General features: G+C 46.8%; 1 protein-coding gene across 2 annotated transcripts in view; it reads right to left on the bottom strand.

Annotated features, from left to right (window-relative positions):
* The window catches only part of SCYL2 (SCY1 like pseudokinase 2), a 349,357-nt gene that overhangs the window by 246,980 nt on the left and 78,422 nt on the right, over window positions 1–23,955 (bottom strand). For both annotated transcript variants that reach the window (XM_069229600.1, XM_069229599.1), the window contains one exon: window positions 21,453–21,674. In XM_069229600.1, coding sequence (XP_069085701.1) covers window positions 21,453–21,674 — 222 coding nt within the window. The remainder of the gene's footprint in view (window positions 1–21,452; window positions 21,675–23,955) is intronic.

The following is a 23,955-nucleotide window of genomic DNA, read 5'->3' as shown; positions in this document are numbered from 1 at the left end:
AGAGAGGTTTTGGAGTCCTTGGATGGAGTTTCTTCTTGGACAGGGCTGCTTTCCACAGGAGTTCTTGTTCCTCTGGGGTGCTGGTAGTCCTCCTGAGGCTTTTAAGAGGTCTCTGGTCCTGCAGGATGAGTCGCCTTCTTTTTGCAGGGCTTTAGAAGCTGGATACAGGCCAGTAGGGCTGGGGCCAAGTCAGTTTGCATCTTCAGTCTTCTCTGCTGGGGGTCAGGTTAGTAGTCCTTCTTCTTTCTTCTTCTGAGGTCGCCAGGAATCTGATGAGCTAGGTTCAGGGGAGCCCTTAAATCCTGGATTTAGGGGCAATACAGGGGTCAGAGGGCAGTAGCCAATGGCTACTCTCCCGGAGGGTGGTTGCACCTTCCTGTGTACACTCCCTTTGGGAAGGGGGACACAGACCTGACCCTATTGGTCCCTGTCCTGCAAACCAAGATGGAGGATTTTGTAAGGAGGGGGTCACCTCAGCTCTGGTCACCTTATGGGTGGACCCAGCTGAGGTGGGCACTCCTCCTTGTTTTCCCTAATTTTCCTGCTGGACTTGCTGCCAAAAGTGGGGGTTTTTCCAAGGGGCGGACATCTCAACTAGTTGGAGTGCCCATGGGCACTGTAACAGGAGATATGAGGCTTTGAGGCTCACCACCAGGTGTTCCACTTCCTGTAGAGGCACAGAGAGCACAAAGGCTCTCACCCCATGTGGTCATAAACTCGTCTGAAAGTGGCAGGCTGGCACAGACTGGTCAGTCCTGCATTAGCAGTTTGGTTGACATACAGAGGGCATCTCTAAGATGCCCTTTGGGTGCATTTCTCAATAAATCCAACACTGGCATCAGTGTGGGTTTACTGTGCTGAGAGGTTTGATATCAAACTTCCCAGATTTCAGTGAAGCCATCACGTAACTCTGGAGTTCGTAATGACAAACTCCCATCCCATGTACTATACATGGCTACACTGCACTTACAATGTCTAAGAATGGACTTAGACACTGTAGGGGCATATTGCGCATGCATCTATGCGCACTTGTGGAATAGTGCACCCTGCCTCAGGGTTGTAAGGCCTGATAGAGGGGTGACTTACCTATGTCACAGGCAGTGATTTGTGGGCATGGCACCCTGAGAGGGATACCATGTTGACTTTGCATTGTTCTCCATACCAGCACACACAAGCTGCGGTGGCAGTGTGCATGGGCTTGGTGAGGGGCCCCCAAGGGTGCCATAATACATGCTACAGCCCTTGAGGACCTTCCCTGTTCACAGGGCCCTTGATACCATGGGTACCTTTTACAAGGGACTTAACTGGGTGCCATGAGTGTGCCAACTGTGAGAACAATGGTACCGTTTTTGAGAAAGAACACTGGTGATGGGGCCTAGTTAGCAGGATCCTATCACACTCTCAGTCATGTTGGAATTAATGTCAGGCAAAAAGTAGGATGGTAACCATGCCAACAAGGGCACTTTCCTACACAGGCCATGCCTGCAGCCGCCCTTCAAATCTTGGCTACCTTTTATACACTAAAAACAAACCAAAGTTATGGAAGAAGAAAAAACAAAGTAGCAGTTAAACAGTTTTCATAAAATACAAAGATCTAGCATTTTGGACTCCTTTAATAAAAAATAAACACCTATGTTGAGAAGCATTGTACTACTGCTTGAATACCTTTACCGATCTTCAAAAAGCCACCATAAAACGTCCATCACCCTTTCCCTTATTTTCCATCTCACACTTATACATTCTCAGAGTGCATACTGGTCAACAAAGGAAATGGGGGAGAGGCAGTTGGGCGAACCCCCATTTTCAAGGAGGAGCCTGGCTGTTGCAAGGCTAGCAAATATGAGGTCAGGACCTATGGGACAGAGACCCAGTACTGGGTTCACTTCCCCTCTTTGCTATGCCCAGAGGCCTGCTGCATAATTAAAGGAGAGCTACTGCAGCACCAGGGAGTGGTAGTGGCGATCAATTCCTGGGGGAGGGCGCAAGCTGGTTTCTCATGGAGAAAAAAGAGAGGGCTCAAGCATAGGCCTCACTGAAAGTGGGCAGAGAAAAAGAGGGGGTGCTGCAGACAGGATTACGGGAAAGAGACTCGCCATAATGACCTGATGATTGTGCTCCCAGACATGGGAGACAGGGCAAATTAGGTGGCTGAAAGCAATAAAGAGACAAACAATCTCCCTAAAAAGTGAAAGTGGAATATCTCTACTGAGCTGTAAGAACATCATCAGGATGCCAGAAGTGCTGTACACATTACGTTCTCTCCTCTTTTATGGCCTGAATTTCCCTTTTCTGAATTACATGGTCTAACAGATTAATCAAAAGTGAATATGGATGATTAAATCAAGTATATATTCTTTTCATGTTGTACTGTTCATGCAACTACGAAAATCGATCTTACATAAATATGTTTGTGTTATTTAATCATTTAAGTTGATCATTTTATTTTTTAGGATTCTTATGAAATCACAAGAGTTTATTGAAAGCTGATAATTGTGTATATTTTGTTGTCTTATAGAGTCGAAATAGCTGAAAGGCAATTGCCCCACTTATTACTGTATTGTTTATACGGAAAGTCTCCAACAAGTTTCTGAATAGTTTGATAAAAACTCTGAATAGGGTGCTAAGGGGGAAGAGAGGACCTTCACCCCAGGCCACAGCGGAAACAGACAATCTCGTACCCATCCCTAACTGATGGCTGTTGGGAGGCAATCAGCCTTCACTTGCTGGCGGGCTTCTTTGCTGGATGTCCTTATCATGCACATACAGCTGCCTTTCTAAGCCAAAAACAGAACTTATAGTTGTGAGAACAGGTGAGTGTGAGCCACCTCAAACTCAGAATAGGTTTTTACTTACACTACTTTAGTGCTTGGAAGTAATACATGAGGGTGTTAGTGCTGTAGAATACATAGCAATAATGTTGAGGTAGCTGGTGTTGTTCATACTCCTCATAAATCCTGCACTGCCTTAATGTTTATCATCACTGTAGTTTCAATTCATATGTGCACTATATTAGAGTTTTTAGATTCACAATAAATATTTTAAAATATATATTCTGTTTTCCAGTGATTTTTCACTGTGTTATTCATTTATGAATTAGGATTTGGTGTTTTATTAACAGTCTCTGTCAAGTATCATGGAACTGATCGTTATCTGAAACACTTCTTACACAGATACTGCTCTGTGGATTGCATATGGGTAACAGACCAACTGGTTTCCTGATCCAGGCTGACACACTGAGTCCTTAGTGTGAGGTAGCCTAGAAAGTCTTCAAATCTAGAAAAACTGTCAGAGGTCACCAAGACCACTCTATCAAAGAAATTCTATTGGTTAAATGTAGTGGACACAAACGATGGGCCTCAGGAGGATACAAGGTCCTCCCCTGAAAGACACTGAACAATGTTCTTCAGCAGCCATCTCTCAGAAGTTTCTTTAGCATTTCCTCCAAGAAATAAATGAAGAGACAGGCACAACCAGTGTGGACCTTAAAGAATATCTAGGCAAAATCCAAATACATGTTACCGAGCTGGGAACAAGCAGTAAAACATGCAGAACACAAAAGCTCAGTAGAAATCCACTTACTCAGGAACAAGGTGCTGGTCCTGGAAGAATATAGCAACTTGCTCCTCAAAGAAGAAGGCCATGAATAAAGGTCTATAAGGATTAATATTCATATTGGGGGTCTCCCCGGAGAGCAGAAGGAGTGGCTATTCATACCCATGTACAGCAACTGCTGTTATCTGGAGAGGGTGTGGGCCCTGGGCACAGTAACACACTTGCTATGGGCATGCTCAAAATAGCGGAGTTACTGGAAGGAAATCCTAAGCTAATTCGACACAGGTTTTGAAGTAAAAATACCAACTGACCTAGGGTGGTCTCTCTAGGCCTAGAGTTCACCAGGAGGTTTAATCTCACAAATCTCTGGGATGGTAAAATACTTACAGTGATTACCACTACAGCCATACAAGTTATTTAGACCCAATGGAGAAGCAACTTATATCCCAGAGTTTATAGACTGGCTATTCAGACTCATTTCGCACCAATAATTAGAATTTTATCCCGGGAATACTGAAGGCTCATGTGCCCTATTTTCTTGAAAGTATTACGCATTCTATCATCTTAATCCACTTTAGAAACCCAAAACTCTTGCACAACAAACTTCTCTTCTGAAGAGAAGAGAAAATGTTCCTATTTCAGCTTATGCTCCATGTGAGACTAACAGTGGCTATCCTGCTGAATAACTAATTAAGGAAGACAATTCTTACTGTTTCTCGCTGCCCTGTAGGCAACGGTATCTATACTTTAATATGACAAAATTGAATGGAAAAAAAAGTTAAACAATAACAGCTGCACTATATCACAAAACAGTACTTTCCCAGCATTATTTAAATGGAGGAACACTCCCTTGCACCACTGCACATGCATGAGTGAAAATTCATGTGACATCTTGACATTTGATTTGATTTTTAAATCAAATAATTTATTGATTTTCATCCAAAAACAGATCACGTTGACAGTTCTTGTAATGCAACATGTAAGAAACAGGAGTACTAGTTGAGGGAGGTAAGTACCCACTACAAGTAATAACCACAATCTTTGCCAGAGTGAACCACTAAAGTCACTAAATAAACCTCAGCTTGACCTCCTAGCAGTTATAGCATAGTGGCACAGAGCAGGCAGGCTTAACTTAGAGGCAATGTGTAAAGTATTTGTGCAGTAGAAAACAGTAATGAAGTCAAAACACAACAAAAATTTCATACCAATTTTTAAAAAGAGAGAATATTTTAATAAATGAAATGACACCAAAACAACAAACATCCAATAAGGGTAACATGAAACCAGAATTTCAAAAGTTTAAATGAAAAATAGTCAAAAAGTGTTAAGCACCAACCGCAGTCATCTGGTTGCACATGACCAGTACCTAGATGCAACTTAAGGCCAACTGAGAAGGAGTGCGGTTCGGTTCCAGAAACCTGGTTCGACCAGGTTGGAATTTTTACCTTTTAACTGCCTAGCAGATGTCCTGGACCGGAACTCTGCATGCTAATGCAGTGATTCCAGCTTTATCTCTGGAGGAATGAGCACGCAAACCCTCCGGAGATTGATTACTGGCCAGTTCATAGCAGATTTTGATAGAGAGCATGATCCATCTACAGATGGTCGGCTTTTGCACAGGCTGTCCTTTCTTCGCTCCGACGTACCCCAATAAGAGTTGGTCATCCACCTGGAACTCTTGTGTGCGGTCAAATTATAATGACAATGCTCTTTTTGGGTCCAGACAGTGAAGTTGCTTCTCTTCCTTGGAGAGATGTGGTGGAGTGTAAATAGTAGGCAGAGTGATGGGAGTGACCACTTTCAGTAGAAAGGAAGCTCTCGTACGAGGCACCAGTTCTCTGGGTAGATATTCAAGTATGGAGGCTTGGATGACAAAGCCTGAAGCTCGCTGACCCTCCGTGCAGATGTGATGGCCATGAGAAAGTCCATATTTATGGGAAGGAGCCTGAGAGGACAATTGTGCAAAGGCTCAAAAGGAGCACACATAAGGAAAGTGAGGACAAGATTGAGTTCCCACTTAGGCATAATGAAAAGAGAAGGTGGGAACAAATGTTGCAAATCTTTCAAAAATGAATTTACAATAGAGGATTTGAAGAGGGATGGATGGATGGTCAGGCGACAAACAAAAAACTGAATCAACACAAAGACAGTCCTTCAGAGTGACCAGAGTAAAGGTATGCCAGGCAAGGTAAGAAAAGAAGAACCTGACAAAGGGTGGCAGAAAGGGGATCGATTGGTCTTTCTGTACACCATAGCACAAATTTTCCACAACGACAAGCATACACTGTCTCAGTGGAGTGATTCCTGGCTGCCAAGATAACGTTGCAGTCTTCGTGAGGAAGGTTGAAAGCTGTCAACTGTTGTCGCTAAATCTCCATGCAAGAAGGCGACGACTTGACAGGTTATGGTGACCCTCCCCTGCTGCTGCGACAGAAGATCCTCCAAAAGAGACAGCCTGATCAGAGGACCAATGGTCATGCTCAACAGCTCCGGATACCAGGCACTCTGTGCCCAGTCTGCAGCCACAAGGATGGCTTAGGCCGAGTTCTTCCTGATCTTCTTGAGAACTCTGGACAGGGGTGGGATAAGCGGAAAGGTGTACAGGAATCCTGTGCTCCACTCAAGATGAAAAGCGTCTCTGACCGAGAGTCAACTTGGAAACTCCAGCATGCAGAACTGCTGACACTGTGAGTTCTCATTGATGGCAAACAGATCTAACAAAGGCTCTCCCACTGCTGAAAGAGACCTTGCACCACCTCCAGGTGGAGGCAGCATTTGTTATTCGTTAGGCATCTTCAGCTGAGTTTGTCCGTCTGGTTTTCACAGAGCCTGCCAGGTGTTGAACCAACAGGGATATGCCCTGACGTTCCAGTCATGAGACGCAGGGCCTCTTGACAAAGGGTCCACAATCCCACCTCTCCCTGTTTGTTGCAGTACCACAAGGCGGTGTTGTCCGTGAACACCGCCACTTGCAACCCCTTGATGGAAAGTTCCCCACTGTCTGATCTGGTTAGTGAAGGGAGAGGGGTGTACCGCTGACCCAATCGCAGTTCGCTATCCACTACTGCAGGTCCGTTGCAGTTCCATCCGAGATCTGGACCATTCGGAGAGATTCCCCTGATGCTGTGCCCACAAACTTCAGGTCCTGGACTCAATGTTCAGGAGGATAGGCCAGAAACTACACTGTGTCCAGTACAGCTCCGATAAAAGGGAGTATCTGAGAGAGAGTCAGGAGCAACTTCAGCACGTTGATAGTGATCCCTAGTGTGTGTAGGATGTCTGCCGTAGTCAGGAGGTGGGAGATGACAGCCTGGGACAGCCTGGGACAAGCCCACCTTCAACGGCCAGTCATCGAGACAGTGGAAGTCTGGCAATACTGATCTCTGCAGATGAGGTGCAACCACTGCCATCACCTTGGTAAACACCCAAGTGGTGCTAGTAAGGCTAACAGGGGGCCCGGTGAATTTAAAGTGTTCAGGAACTATCATAAACAGCAGATAACGCCTGTGGGGAGGCAGGACTGGGATGTGAAAGTATGTGTCCTGCAAGTCCAATGCAACCCTAATTTCTCCCGGGCCCAGGGCAGACAGGATCTGTTAGTGTGTAAGCATTTTGATTTTCTCCTTCTTATAAAGGAATAAATTGAGAGGGCACAGGTCTAGGGTAGGAAGAAGGCCTCTGTCCTTTTTTGGGCACCAGGCAGCAGGGGGAACAGACACCATGACCTACTTCTGGTGTCACCCTCTCTATGGCTCCCTTGGCCATAGCAGTCATCACTTCCTGGTGAAGAAGGGATAGGCGGACAGACTCGCAACAGAGCTCTATAAAACCTTTGCTGCCTGGCGCCCGAACTGAACAAGCTCTTTGACATAGCACTGGAGATATGATGCCTCCCTGATACACTCTGGGAGGCACTACTGGTCTATGTCTTGAAACCTGCTAAGGACCCAGCTAATCCAACGTCCTACGGCCCCCCAGCTATTCTAAACATGGATTACAAAATCCCAAGCAAAATTCTAGTTACCTAAATCCAACAGATTCTCCCTTGCCTAATTTATGCAGGCTAGAACGTTTTTATTCTTACCAGGTTCACTGTCCTGAACATCAGGCGCTGGCATCGAGTCATGGACAGTCTTAGGCCTCGAAAAAGCATATGATTTCCTCTGTTGGGGTTATCTGTTTGCAAAACTGCACCGACTCTGCTTTGGGTCCTGCACTATCAAACTTACTTGACTAGTGTGTGCAGATCCCACAGTGAGGGTCCGCACAAGGGGCCCGATTTGCAGCTGGTGCAGGTGGGTAAGGGAACCCAACAGGGGAGTCCCCTCTCCCCACTACTTTTTGCACCAGTGATACACCTCATAGTCCATGCTTGCCTATAATGAAGGGCCCGGGGCACCATTTTACTAGACAGGACACATGTAATTTCCCTTTATAAAGATATCATTCTTTTTTATATCAAAGATTTGGACATTGACCTATCCAGATTGGCACGAATGCTATCAGATTTCAGGACCCTTTCAGGACTCCAGCTCAGCTGGTCTACATTCTGCTTGTTTTCTCTTGCCCCCAGTGCAACCTGACCAACTTGGGCATGGGGGAAATCGCCCAGTACCGTGGGAATGGAGGTTTTTCTGATATCTGGGCACAAGAATGATATCCTAGATGGGAATCGTATAGCTTTTATCTCATCTCTCTGTTCCCAAGTAATTTTTTTGAAATCCTTACCACTATCAGTGAAGAGGCCGAGAGCCCCGCGAAGATGGTGATGCTACTGCAGCTACTATATCACTACCCTCCCCACCCCATTCAGCCAAGACTTCAAAGAGTTTGATAATGTACTGGGGAACCTGATCTGGCATTACTGAGGGACCTGATCTGGCACAACTGTCAACAGACAGTAGCCCTCAGAGGGGCTCGGATGTTTGAACTATACTTTCTGGCCACCCAATTGCAATGGCTCACCAGCTGACTTGCCGGGCACTGGCTAGAGGATACAGGAGCTTTGAGCCCCCATAATACTCAAATGGCTATCTTGCCCTTTATGGTGCCGGGGTCCCACCCAACAACAGAGCCACCATGCTTTGTGCTGCACTATCAGGCCAATGGACGATGGCCCACTTGAGACTACCCACTCCATGCCCCATCGATTCACCTGTTGGGCCTCCCAAGGTAACCTCACTAGCAGAGAGGACAGCAGGTCCAATCAAGCCTCTTGACCTTATATCACATTTTCCACAACAGGCAGCAATTGACCATCGCAGACTTAGGTGGTCATTCCAATCTCGGCGGGCGGCAGTAGCCGCCTGCCAGGCGGGAACCGCCATTTGGCCGCTACGCGGTCAAAAGACTGCTGCAGGCATTCCAACCTTCCCAGCGGGAAGGAGGCCTGCGACACAGAAGCCGGCTCCGAATGGAGCCGGCGGTGTTGCGGCCGTGCGGCGGGTGCAGTTGCACCCGTCGTGCTTTTCACTGTCTGCTAGTCAGACAGTGAAAAGCCGGCCGGGGCCCTGTTATGGGGCCCCTGCACTGCCCATGCCAGTGACAACCGCCGGAAACAAGCTGGCGGGAAGGGGGTCCGAATCCCCATGGCAGCGCTGCTTGCAGCGCTGCCATGGCGGATTCGCCCAGCCGGGGCAAAAAGCGCCAGCCCCGGTTTTCTGACCGCGGCTTTACCGCTGCGGTCAGAATGGGCAATGAAGCACCGCCAGCCTGTTGGCGGTGCTTCCGTCATCTGCCAGAATTACCCCCTGAGTGTATAAATATGGCCTCCACCCAGAGCAATTCCTGACCTACTGCCTCTTGAGTCGGTTGTCCCAGGATTGCTGGCACATAGAGAACACAAAGGCAGCCAAGAAGTACAAGTTACTTACCTTTGGTAACAAAACATCTGGGAGAGACATATTCTAGTTGCACATTCCTTAAGTTAGAATTTACCCCCAGCGTCAAACTGGATCTGGAGATTTTTCTTTGACCAATAACCTTGCGCGTTGGTAGATGGCATAGGTCAACTCCACAGGCATTGTTGTCGCCGTGATGATGTCGGGAGTGGTACATAGACGCCGCCTCAGCAAAGAGACGTCAGTTTCCTTGAATGACTTTCCACGCCATATGACCATACTTCCTGGCATGGGTGCGCCTGCTATATACAGCACCGTGGGCGCGGGTGTGTACTGGGGCTATAGTGTCAGAGGCATTTGATATTGAGCGGGACACGCAACAGGGTTACCCCCTGTCCCCGCTACTGTTCGCTCTGGCTATGGAGCCACTGCCTATACAGCTGCAGACAAGACTGCAGGGGTGGGGCATACAGGTAGGGGCAAAAACACATATTCAATCACTGTATGCAGATGATGTTCTAGTGTATGTTACAGACTCGGAGTGGGTGGTCCCACTTTTGTTAAAGCTGATGAACGATTTGGGTGGGGTATCGGGCCTCCGGGTTAATTGGTGGAAGACGGTGTTGTTCCCTATGGCGGGCCTGTCGTCGGTGGTGTTGTCTGAGCTGCAGCAGATGGATCTGGCGTGGGAGACTGAGTCCTTTCAGTATCTGAGTATGCAGGTGAAGCACTCCCCTTAATTACAATACGACTTAAATATGGGTAGAGTGATGGATAGCCTTAGTCCAATTTTGGACTTCCCTCCCGCTTTCGGTTATGTTCAGAATTGCACCTGGTAAAATAGTTTTGCTCCCGAGGTGCCTGTATGTTATGCAAAAAGCATTCTGTGAAATACCCCCTCCTCTGTTTCGACAGTTAGATAAACTACTACTGTCCCTGGTCTGGGCAGGTAGGAGATCCAGAGTTCGCATTGATGTGTTGAAGTTAGACCTGGTTGACAGGGGACTGGGGCTACCTGATCTGCATCTATATTACATGACGGGCTTGCTGCAGTATGCGGCCATGTGGTGTGGTGATGGCCCCAATTGAGAAAAAGAACTGTTACAAGGCTCTGTTTGTGTGTCTTGCCTAACGTATCTACTGATGGGAGGCTCTGGGCTTCTGCCTGATGTCCCCTCCTGGTAACGCAGGTGTTGCGGGTGTGGGAGCGGGCTGTTATGCAGGTGCTGCGAACAGCGCCATATGCGTCCTTACTACAGCTCTGGTGGATACGTCCCTTTGCCATAGCTACAGAAATACTAGACTTTGCGAAGTGGCGAGCAGGCGGATTTAATAATGCAGGTGATTTGTACCAAAATGGCACGTTTATTACGCGTGAGGGAGCTGAATCTCTCTTTGGAATTCACCAGCATCAATTCCTGCAATATGCAAGTCTATTGCAGACGGCCAGTGAGATTTGGACATCTTCCCCCGCAGAACCTGCCGAATCCCACCTCGCAGTGACTCTTATTGACCCTGATTGTGAATGTGGTCTTCTCTCCCGAACGCACAAGGCTCTAAAAATAGGACAGCAAGATAAAAACACTGGGACAAGGGATCGTTCGGATGCGAACCTGGAAACTCCACTTACGGATGGGGAATGGAATAGAACCTGTTCCCTAGTACAGGATGCAACTAGCAATGCTAGATTTAAACTGAAGCACTTTTATAATATACATAGGGCTTACTTGACACTGCATCGCCTACACAGAATATTCCCAATACAACCTGATAGATGTGCTCGCTGCGGCGAGTCTTCAGTTACTTTTGAACACATACCATGGGCATGTAAATCTATTCATCCCTTTTGGTGCCAAGTAGTGAAGACACTGAGGGAAGTGAAGGCTGTTAGCGCGAAGGTAACCATGAGACACTGCCTGTTAGGACTACTTCCCACCCCTAAAAAATGGGCGTAAAATGGCGTACAGATTTGCGCAGCTGCAGCTTATTTTAGCCACAAGGCGCATTGCGATCAGTTGGGCAAACCCGGCCCCTCCGTTGCATGATGCATTCCTGACTGATCTCGTTGAGTGGACGACTGCGGAGGAATGTCGACTACATAAAGTGCAGGTGGATGAACACACTGAACGTGACCTGGAAGTCTGGCGGGGCATGATTGATGAGCTGCTCGTAGGAGATGGGGCCCGTAGGGGATGGGGACGACCCCTCAGGTGATGTTTCCACCAGTTGAGTCCTGATCCTGGCCTGCCCGATCGGGCAATACATGTGAGGGTTGTGAATTGCCAGAAGATGGAGTGCCCTTCTCCCGTTAATTTACTGCTTTGTCGCGAGAGGTCCCCTCCTCTCTCCTACCTAAACTGAGGACCCTGCTTAACCACAGGCTAAATGTCTACTGGCCCCTTTAGGAGCCTCCCCATCTGACTCCGGTAGTACTGGTTGATTGGAAGGCTTCCTTTGCTCTCTCTTCAGGATTATAACTGATAAATAAGAATTGTAATATTAATGTTCAATGGTTAAAAATTCAGTGTATTCACCGTTGTAGATAATGTTACTCATCTCTCCAATATCCGAGTATTAAATGATGGGCGTTAATCTATTATGCAGCCACCATGAGGTTGTTTGGTCATACCCACTGTGTTGTAATACTATGAAATCAGTTGAACGCACTGGTACAGACATGGTTTGGACATTATAACTGGCAGACTGGAATGACATGTAGTGCTGATGTAATGTTGCTAATGAAAGGTGCAATTATGCATAAGTTGTTGTATACTGTTTGAATAAAATATCCCCCCAAAAAATAATCAACTTCTCACACCAAAGCGCAGAGCCGCTAAGAACACTAAGATTGGCGTGCCAGAGCTAAGGACCTGAAGGGGGAGTCCCTGTCCCTAGAAATCCGTTCACAAGCGGGGAGGATGGGTGGGTCAGTAAGGAATCTGCAACTAGAATATGTCTCTACCAGACATGTTGTTACTGAAGGTAAGTAACTTGTACATCTGATAGAGACTTCTGGTTGCAGATTCCCTACCTTAGAAAAGATACCCAAGCAATACCATCCTCGGAGGTGGGCTGCGAACTAAGATCATACTAGAAAGTCCTGCAGGACCGAACGACCAAAAAAGCCGTCCCGAAGGACCTGACTGTCCAGGCAGTAATGTTTAGCAAACGTGTGCAGGGACGCCCACGTAGCTGCTTGGCAAATATCCAGGACAGGTACTCCGCGTGCCAACGCAGAGGAAGCAGCAGTCGCTCTGGTGGAATGAGCGCGCAAGCCCTCAGAGGGTTGCTTCTTGCCTAAAGCGTAGCATGTCTTAATGCAAAGTACCACCCAATGAGAGATTGTACGTTTTTGCACCGCCTTCCCTTCCTTCGCACCCTCATACCCTACGTCCACACGGAAATCTTTAGTATGATTAAGATAGAACGCCAATGCTCTTATTGGGTCCAGACGGTGGAGCATCTCCTCCTCACTGGAAGGATGTGGGGATGCTTAAAAAGTAGGCAGGGCAATGGACTGGCCTACATGAAAAAGTGTAACCACCTTGGGAAGGAAGGAAGCCTTTGTGCGCAACACCACTTTGTCAGGGTGTACAGACAAGAATGGAGGTTTGGATGAAAGGGCCTGAAGCTCACTCACCCTGCCAGCAGAAGTGATGGCAACAAGAAAGACAGTCTTGAAGGTGAGGGACCGTAAGGGACAATTGTGCATTGGCTCAAAGGGAGTACACATTAAATAAGTAATGACAAGATTGAGGTCCCACTGAGGCATGATAAATGGAGTGGGAGGAAATAAATGGATGAGACCTTTTAGGAATCTACTCACAATAGGAGATTTAAAGAGTGAGGGCTGATCAGGTAACCTAAGAAAGGCCGAAATGGCAGATAAATACCCTTTAAGGGAGCACAAAGCACAGCCCTAGTGGGCCAAAGAAATAATGAACAAAAGAACCTCAGACAGAGGGGCAGAGAGGGGATCAACAGATCTGTTGGTGCACCATGCCATAAGTTTATGCCAACGACAGGCATATACCGTTTTGGTGGACGGATGCCTGACTGCCAAGATAACATCACAGACTTCGGGTGGAAGATCAAAAGTTGTCAACTGGCGCCGCTCAATCTCCACGCATAAAGGTGGAGATTGTACAGGTTCCGGTAGAGAACCGTCCCCTGCTGCTGCAACAGAAGATCAGCCCGAAGAGGCAGTCTGAGTGGAGGGTCAATAGCCATACTCAATAGCTCTGGATACCAGACTCTCCGTGCCCAGTCCACAGTCACCAGGATGACTTGGGCCCGGTCGTTCATGATCTTCTTGAGAACTCTGGGCAGAAGTGGTATAGGCGGAAAGGAGGCTGGAGTTTTACTCGAGAAGAAAGTGTCTCTGAGCAAGTGCCGCCTTGGAAACTCCAACACGCAAAACAGCTGACATTGCGTGTTCTCTGTGGAAGCAAACAGATCTAACCAAGGCTCTCCCCACTGCTGAAAAACCATGCGCCACCTCCGGATGGAGGCACCATTCGTGATCGGCTGTGCATCGATGGCTAAGTTTGTCCGCTCTGGCGTTGAGAGAACCTGCCAGAAGTTGAACCACCAGGGTAATGCCCTGATGTTCCAGACATGTCCAGGGACGTAGTGCCTCCTGACAAAAGGTCCGGGACTCTACTCCGCCCTGTTTGTTGCAGTACCACATGGCGGTAGTATTGTCCATGAACACCTGCACTACCTTACCTTTGACAGAAGGAAGAAATGCTTTCAACACAAGCCTGATTGCCTGGAGCTCCAGAAGATTGATATGGAGCCCAGACATTGCCGGAAACCAGAGGCCTTTGATCTCCACCTCTTCCATGTGGCCACCCCAACCAAGAGCGACGCATTTGTCGCTTTGGATAGATCTGGTTGGGGAAGGGAGAGGGATCTGCCATGGACCAAATGCGGATTTGAAAGCCACCACTGCAAGTCTTTCGCAGTCCCCTCCGAGTTCTGGACCATGTCGGAGAGATTCCCCTGATGCTGCACCAACTGGAACTTCAAGTCCCACTGCAGAGCCCACATATGCCACCTGGCATGTGTCACTAGCAGGATGGAGGAGGCTATGAGGCCCATCAGCCTTAGAGTCGATCTCACCGAAATCCAAGACGGAGGCTGAAATATCAGAATCATAGACTATCTTGGACTCGCTTTTCGGGAGGATAACCCCAAAACTGCACTGTGTCCAGAACAGCTCAGATGAAAGGGAGCGTTTGAGAGGGAGTCAGGTGTGACTTTGGCACGTTTATAGTGAACCCCAGCTTGTGCCGCAGGCTTGCCGTAGACTGAAGGTGGAGACGACTTTCTGGGACGAGTCCGCCTTCAACAGCCAGTCGTTGAGGTAGGGGAAGACTGAGACCCCTAACCTGCGCTGATGAGCTGCAACCACCGCCATCACTTTCGTGAACACCCAAGGGGTGCTGGTAAGGCCAAAGGGGAGCACGGTAAACTGATAGTGCTCGTAACCTACCACGAATTGTAGGTAACGTCTGTGGGCAGGCAGGATGGGGATGTGGAAATAGGCATCCTGCAAGTCAAACACTACCATCCAGTCTCCTGGGTCTAAGGCAGACAGAACCTGAGCTAGGGTGAGCATTTTGAATGTCTCCTTCTGGAGGAAGAAGTTGAGGTCCCAAAGTTCTAGGAAAGGATGTCGGCATCAGAAAGTAGCGACTTCCTGGCAGAGAAGTGCCAAGTGATCCTCCTGGAGTTGGCTGAGTGATGGAGTCATGGCCTGTGGGGAAGATTCGAAAGGGAGGGATTAGCCCTTTCAAATGATCTGCAAAACCCACCTGTCCGTAGTGATGGATTCCCAGTGGGGCAGGTGATGGCGAACCCTGTTGCCAACTGAAACGGCGTGAGGGGACGGACTAGGAGGGTTTGTAGGCTGCAGCGGGGGCAGAGGTGGACTAGGCAGACCTATGGTTCCCTGTCCCACGCGTGATTCTGCGTCCCCAGCCACGCAGCAGCTGAACAGCATGGGTAGCACGGTGGCTGGGTGGGGGACATGACAGAGAGCCCCTTCCGTGGCCACGAAAGGGGCGAAAATCGGACTGCTGAGGAGGTGAGGGGCAGCGGAAAGACCAAGAGAATCCTTGAATCTCTCTAAGGCTGAGTCTGCTTTGTCTCCTAAGAGACGGGAGCCATCAAAGGGCATGTCCATGAGAGACTGTTGGACATCCCCCGAAAAACCAGAAGTACGCAACCAGGCGTGGCGTCTCAAGAGCACCGTTGTAGCAACCGATCTGCCCAGAGAGTCAGTCATGTCCAGCCCACATCGGATTGTCAACTTCACCGCATCTCTCCCATCGTTGACAGCTTGGGAGACGATAGCACGGGCCTCCTCAGGTATCTGCGGCAGAACTTGCACAAGCATATCCCACAAAGAGTGGATATGGCGGCACAAAAGGCATGCGGTGTTCACAGACCGCAGCGCGAGACTGGAGGAAGAAAACATCATCTTCCCAAATTGTTCCAGCCTTTTTGATTCCCTATCCCGGGGTGCGGAAGAAAATGCCCCTGAGAAGGAGGAAGCCAAGATGACAAGAGACTCTTAGGCGTGGGGTGTTGGGGCAGAAATTTAGGGTCGTTTGGGGCGGGCCGATGCGGCGTGCAATAGTCCTATTCACAGGAGCCCCTGTGTTGGGTTTAGACCAAGTAACCAAAAGGGCATCTGTGAGGGCTTCACTGAATGGTAAAAGGGGCTCAGATGTGGAAGCCCCTGGTTGAAGCACCTCTGTCAGGAGGTTGAGCCTGACCTCTACAGTAAGTAGCTCAGGGCCAAGGACTTCAGCGGCCCTACTGACCACCATAGCTTAAGTCGCTCCCTCTGCCGTAGCCACAGTAAGAGGAGACAGTATGCCAGCGTCTGGAGAAGTGTCCAGTTCACTCGCCTCACCCATTTCCTGTGCCCAGTCCAAAGATGGGTCATCCTGGTATTCGTAAGGGTCCAGGGACCCCTCCAACACTTCCCGAATTCGTACCCATAAGAAAAAGGGCCCAAATCTGACCTGGGGTGATTAGGTCCCATTGAAGACAGAGGCGGCGTCGGCTGATGCCGCTCCGACTCTGTGTCGTCGGGGATTGGGATCAGGTCGACATCGATAGTGGGTACTACCGACATCGGGAGTGTTGACAATCGAACCGGTGCCAGGGAAGGTCTCAGTGGTGCAACCAGCATCGGTGCTGATCCGCAAGCGGTCATACCCCTAATATTTCACATTCGGTTGTGTTGAGTTCTAGTGGTAAAAGTAGTGTCTCCCATAGGTCATAATGTGAATGGAACCCCCACAATACATCTCATCCCTGCACCAGCATTCCTCCCTTCCACTTTCTTAACATTCCAGCAAAGATATGAAAAACAGTAACTGAAACCATCCCAACTCCCCTCCCCAAGCTGACACATCAACGAGTGCTGGCCCATATGCAATGTACTGTTCTGTTCATTGTCTCCTCTGATGGAAGGATTTTCTTCAATATTTTGGCTGCAGCAAAAGAGGAGGAGAGGGTAGCATTAACATGATAACCATATGCAAGTTTACCGTCTACAAGGACTCCTAAAGTTTTTACTTTCTTAGCCGGTGTTAGCAGATTTTACTAGCTCTTGAGGCCACCAGGCAGGGGACCAAAATGTGGTTTCTTTGCCAAAAGGATGATCTGAGTTTAGTTTAAGGCAGTTCATGCTCATCCATTCACTGATTGCCAGCATTCAATTACTAAATCTGTTGTTGGTGTTGTTGTCATTGCTGGCTAAGAAGACCACGATCAAGGTATCATCAGCGTAAGATGTGAGGGAGAATCCAAAGGATTTGATCTGACAGGCCAGAGGGGTTACATACATGTTGAGCAATGTAGGGCTCAGTGAAGACCCCTGAGGGACTCCGCAGGGTAGGGAGAAGGGATCTGTATCTTGGGGGACATGTGGAGGGGGTGGTAAAGCAGAGTCTGCCCCAGGTGGCATGTGCAGTTTCTTCCCAGCCACAGGTTACCTGTGTAGATTCTTATCCCTCATGGTATGAGCATGGCAGTAGACCAGGTCACACACCGTTCTCCACGGAGGACTCATCCAGACATCGCCAAGACTCTCCAGCCAATCCCACACTTCGTTCAAGGATGTGCAAAATATAGTAGAATTTCAGTGAAAAATCTTAAGCTTAGCAGGGACAATAAAGGGCAGAGTAAATGTTCAGCTCTGGAAGGCGTTGTTTCACCTTATAGAAAAATCAGCTCTTGTTTTTGGCACTTTCAAGGTGGATTCCAGAAAGATAGCGACCCTGTTTTCTGTTTTCCTGGGATCCACTTATGCAGATTACTTGTAGTATGTGGTCCCCACAGGTAAACAATTGTGCAAGCACAGGCCGTTGTGGAGCGCCCAGTGGAGGGGGCTTGAACAGAACCCTCTGGGCTCGCACAACAGAGAAAAATATAAAATCCCTCCCCCCGCTCCAATCCCCCCACCCACAACTCAGCATTAACTAACCAGTCTTCCAGGAAGAGTTCCATGCTGGGGTCTGCCGCACGTTCAGGCAGCCCAATGACACAAATGTCATTTCAACGCAAGCATCTTTCCGCATCTTCAACCCTCAGTCTCAGATATTAACCCTCCTCCTGGAGGGTTTTAATTTGCACCTGTGTATTTGTAACAGAAGGACGAACGTTTGGCCATGGCAGATTCGTTCTCATCCATCCTCTGTAGTGTCTCAACTTCGCTGACTACTTTTCATCCCTCTAGCTTGCAATTCTTCAGTACTTTTTCTGCTCTGTAACTCAATCCCATGCGCCCTCCACGGTGTCAAGGAAAAGGGCCTTGGACTGCCACATCACTTACAGTTTGAGAGGGTTATGCAGTTTGGGAGGGGATTATGCAGACAGTGATCTAGTTACATAGCTTGCAGATTTTGTTTGACCCATCAAAAGAGCGGTGTTGGACCACCTCATTATAGTCCTGAAAAATCAATATCTTACAGGAGCTATGCATGGGGGTTCCCAGTGTCCAGGCCACTTGCAATATCATGTCTCTGTCTTGTGAGTCAAAAACCAGAAATAAGAAGCCTTGAGGGGCTCCTGGCGGGGGGCTCAGCCACAGAGCCCTAGAGGCATGTTCCATAAAAAAGAATATGGACGTATCCAACCCCAGGATCCAGGACTTGAACCAGTCATACTGAAATAGCTATAGCTTGGATCCCTCAACACCTGAACCCACTAGCCTTGAGTGGTTTCAGCTTGCCCTGCCCTCGGCATCCTCCATCCACCTCCATCTAAAAATTGCAGTGTCTTCTAAATTGGAGCTACTAACCTTCACCCACATAGCCCGCTCCACAGTGCTCCTTAGGTTTTGTAGAATAAGTATAATAATGTCTGATCTAACCTCACCGATGCAGGCTTCCAATATCTGTGTTGTGCTCTCTTTAGCATGCAGTATTGCAACTGTGTTTGTTGCAGGGCCTCCATCCACTTCCTGTGATATGTAATTTTCCCTGGAGCAGACTGCTTCCCTTCAAACACAGGTCTATCATACTTATCGTTCTTGAGTTGTTGGGACCTCAGAATATGGCTGTTTCAAAACATATCAGAGGGTATTTCTTCAATGTGTAGATAAAGCCCGTTGCTGCCTGTTTCTTCCTCAGGGTGTCCCAATTAGTGAACGATCATTGCCGGTGCTCATTCATTGGAAGTACTTGCAGGTTACTAAACACCTTACACAGTGAAAAGGCCTAGACACCACCAGTACTGCAACAAGGCCACCTTGTCTCTGGCAACGGTAGTCTGCGTTCCCTCTCCCACTTCACCCACGACCTGTTAATTCCTCCACATCAGTGCAGGCACTGCATAATGCTCCACTTTTGATGGGGAAATAAAAATGACAAAATAGTGGAGAGCTCTGTTCTTTCCCTAGTCAGCTGTATGACCTGGTGATCAAAGTCCTGAAAACCGGAGAATGGTCAGAGCCTGGGAGGATGGGGTGGTTGTGGCAATCCCCGAGTGAGTGACCATTCTCTCCTGTCACAGTATAATCAAGTCTTACTAGGTATGGGTCCACCAAGGCACTTCCATCCCAGGCGGTGTAGTTCAGACTCTTTTCACGAGCTCTGCCAGGTCTAGTGGCCAGTTCTTAACAATCGGGGCTCGCCCCCCCCCCCTCTCTCATCCTGCTACAGCCTCACTCATTGAGGGGAAGGGATGGGCAACATTGCATCATGCTTCTGCGGTCCGGGGGCCAGTCACCATGGTGTGCCTCTCTGAAACTCTGGAAGCCACCATTCAGGCTCAGATAGATCCAGACGAAAGGCACCTCAGCCTCTGCCCACAGGCCCTAAGAGCACAACCACAAGCACAACTGGCACCTCGGCCTCTGCCCCCAGGAGCATCTCTACCTGGCTGTCTCCATTGGCCAGTATGCTGTTGGTCTTTCTGTGGTAGGCTCCTCCGATAACATGCTTGTACAGTGACCTGCAACTACACACTTCACACAACTAAGCCAAGATCAGCTCCTCTCGGGTTGCTTGTCTTGCTCCATGTTTCTGGCCATCCCCCAAGACCATCAAGGCCGGCAGATCCCTGCTTAGGCTGGCAGAGCGCAGACAGGGCATTTTTCTAGTTAAACAAGGCTGTTATGGTAGAGGATTATAATGGATTATACAGAGAGACTCAAGAACTCTACACAAGTACAACCACCAAAGTGGCTTGCTGGTCACACCCCTTAACATTTTGACGCTTTAGAATTAACAGTCCACTGCACTGAGACTTAAACTTAGAAACTCTTGTAGCAGAATTATCTTTAGCTATACAAAATATTATATTAACTGCCTTAGACTCTATCCCATTTCTGATGACATTTCAGAAGAACTCACTCTGGACTGTTAACTAAAACTATTTATAATCCTTGGTGATGCCTCTTGAACCCATTTCAATGCTAGAAGACCAATATATATGAATGATATTCTCTTCAACAAGCCTGGTATCTGGATGAGGCATACAATGGCAAGGCACACCAATGATGACTACCTAGAATTAAATAACTATTCTTCTGTATTAGTAGTGAGAACTAACATGAAGGTGGCAGTCATGAATTATGCAAGGTCTAATAACTAAACTTAATGAATTCAAACACCCTGATATTAAAACTATGCAACCATGGAAAAGAAAATTAGGATTACTATAAAAAGGCACACTATTTTTCATATCAAATAACTCATTGTATTGTCCCCTACATAGGCACTGGATTATTAAAAATAATACCACCACCTATTCATTGAAATAACCATCAACACTTTCCTTTTATGAGCCACCAATATATCCTTAGAAGAAATCTTAAAGCTGTCATCAAGCTTTCGTTGAGTGAGTGGATTCTGGCCGCAAAAATAGACAGCAAACGCATAAAATAAGCAATCAATACATAAACAATAGGGAATACATACAAATATGTGTATTGGTTGTTTACAAAATAGGCACTGGTTCACCCCACCAGAGTCGCAGTGGTGTAGCATCTTGCAGTATGGCTCTTGGAAAGAGAAAGATGAAACTGTATGCTGGATACGACAGCATGAACCTGCAAGACTATGCTCACATTCATATAAATGGGCCATGCAACACTACTAACAGCAACAGCTAAACAGGATAAAATATGACATTAAAAAAATGAAGGGCTAATTGCCCGAAGAAATGAAAATATAAAAATCAAAGCAAAATACTGACAAAATTGTTCCAGTAATGGTATACAAGCTCCCTAAAAATATACTTTTGTGGGCTAAGAGGTAGCAATACGAAAAGGACTGGAGTGAGACAGAAACATCATTAAGGGACTGTGTGCCGAAAAAGGACTGCTTTTCAAAGCTACAGTGTTTTAGCAATGTGCACGCCAGGACTATGTGCTTAGTTTATTAGCTATTTCCTTATTATACTGTTATTTTAAAGGGTTCCAGACATATACAAGGCCAAAACTATAAGATAAATTGTGCACTGAAAAGACCTGCTAACAAAACAGAAGCAACACTTTGAATAAGCGTCAAATAAAAGTTTAAAATCAACTCTTACCTGGTCCAGTTGTCTGCTGAAACTTTTATAAATGTCATGTCTATTAACTTCAAAAATTGCCTTCCCTTTATTAAAAACTGCATGTATGAGAACTCCCAAAGAATACATGTCACTAGCTGTCTCACAATTGACTGCAAGTATGTACTCTGGTGCTAAATACTGTGGGTTTGGTAGACACCATGGTGGTAAGTTTGGATCCCATTCTTTACAAGTAAATTTCGGCTACAAGAAAAAGAAATATAAAGTATGTTAGTGTGGATTAAAGGGGAAAAAAATATGTTCAACTGAATTCCAAACGAGAATTTGCACCAATGAGAAAGCATTATAGTGATGCGTAAACAAATTCCCACTTTTGTCTTAAAGGTTTGAGAGAAACTCTTTCTTCATTCTTGACCCTAATAAGAATTAAGATACATTCACAAAACAAATGTGGAAGAATGAATATGGAGGACAGCTCATGAGCAGGCTACTGCACTAATCTAACTTACTAAATTAGTGTCTTGGTGGTGTGGAACAGGAGACATCAGCATATTTTTCTTACATTTTGGAACTGGTATCATGCTGCTGCGCCACTATTAGTGATAAATTACTTTATGTGCAGTGCATAGAAGAGTTAAACAGAACCCAGGGTTTCAGTGTGATGAGGGCAGAGTGAAGAGTCTGGAGGACAGTAGATAGAACCAGGCAGAGAGGTTTTAGCAGGAGCAAATGTAAAGGACCTCCACTAATGTTCAACGTGAGAGATGGGAGGGTCATACAGAGTTGGACAATAGTGAGGTAGTCATTACTGTAGGAAGGTGGTTATGAGGGAGACTGTGAAAGGAAAACATGATTTGTTTCTTGTGATAAAAGAAAAGAATGAGAAAGTAATTTCACCAAGGTAGATGGTGCATGTATAGATGACCCTTGAGCAACACCAACTGATAGTGAGATAAGGTGGGGATCTCCTGTAGTCCCATGGCACTGTTTAAAAATATTAGAATGTAAAAATTTTGGCCCACACATTTCAATTTTGGCCCACACATTAGAAACAAAAATATCAGGAAGGCAGCTAAAAAAAATAAAGGTGATGGTTAAGGCTAACTTAAATAAACATTTGTATAAACACAAAAACAAATGTGTGAGTGTGGGTGTATATATATATTAGTGTCGGTCGCTACTAGGTAGTTATAGTTAGGATGATTTTTTCCATGATGGAGCGTTTTTTGTTTTGCCAAAAACTTTGGTGCCATTTGATGAATCTTTGCAAAATTTTCCATACTCATACTTTGGTCAGTTCAGCTGCTGTCTTGAAAGTTTTGGGGTGATCTGTCATGTGGGGGCAGAGAAGAAGGAGGGGCCCCAAAACACTTTTTACCCATTCTATGTCTATGGGATTTTTCAAATTTTTGAACTCAACTACAGCCTTAACCACTGAACAGAACTGCACCAAATTCGACAGAAAGCTAGTTCTTGAACCAGAAAGCGTGCTTCTTCTGGTTTAATGTAAATCACTTCTGTAGTTTTGAAAATATCAGTGTTTAAAAAATATAGATATCTACAGACACAGATCCTCCACGGATCCAAATGTTCACGTGCTGATATCTGATTGGCTGTCATCATCTCAACCAGGAAGTGTTAGCTGCCATCTTGGGACTCTGCTTCAGCCGAGTTCCACACAAAAAAGTGAAAAAAAGAAAAGGTTCCAGGATAGAGACACACTGAGCCCCAAGCCTTGGTCTAGTGGTGCTCCCTCTGCTGTTTGCTGTGACTTGGCTGGAACTTTGACAGTACCCACCAAGTCGTTGTCAAACAGCTCTCACTTGCTGCGAGTAGAGGTTTCCCTGTTTCCCTGCCCACAGGCAGGGAAATAAGAGGAAACAATTGCTTTTTCAGACAGAGAACTGCATCTTTAGCAGCTCCCTGTATCCAAAAGCATTCCTGGCCTTCAGGTGGGGCTGGGGGGGGGGGGGGGGGGGGGGTTGGGAGGTCCCTGGGGCTGAAATCAGTTGGAGGGGGTCCGCGTGGGTCCCCCCTCCAAAAAAGTATATGATGAAGCTGGGGCTGAAAACGGCAAAAGGGGGGCGAGTGGTTATAGAGGCCCTGCGGACAACCCCAAGCGCGCACGGCCTCTGTTGTGTGCTATGGGGGTTAGATTAATGTATGGTAATGAAAATTACTTACGTAAAATAATTTAAAAAATAGAAATTCACAGGAAAAAAAACTAGTTATTAGTTACCTTAGGGCACGAGTTATAATTACTTGCAATAACTCTTAACTATAACTGGCGAATTTTTAAGGTTTTGTACAATTAAATCCAGAACCTAACTATAACGTCCCTGTAACCTTTGTTTTTTAAGTGAATTTCTATGTTTTTTAAAATTCTGTTTCCTAACTATAAAGTCCCTGTAACCTTTGTTATTTTCAGTGAACATATATATAGATGTAATAGTTAAGAAACAGAATTAAAAAGAAAAATCTCTGAAATTCACTAAAAAAACAAAGCTGAAAGGGACGTTAAAGT

The sequence above is a fragment of the Pleurodeles waltl genome, chromosome 4_1 (genome assembly GCF_031143425.1).
Source record: "Pleurodeles waltl isolate 20211129_DDA chromosome 4_1, aPleWal1.hap1.20221129, whole genome shotgun sequence".
Taxonomy (NCBI): Eukaryota; Metazoa; Chordata; class Amphibia; order Caudata; family Salamandridae; genus Pleurodeles; species Pleurodeles waltl.
This window is presented reverse-complemented; position numbering and strand designations above follow the sequence as displayed.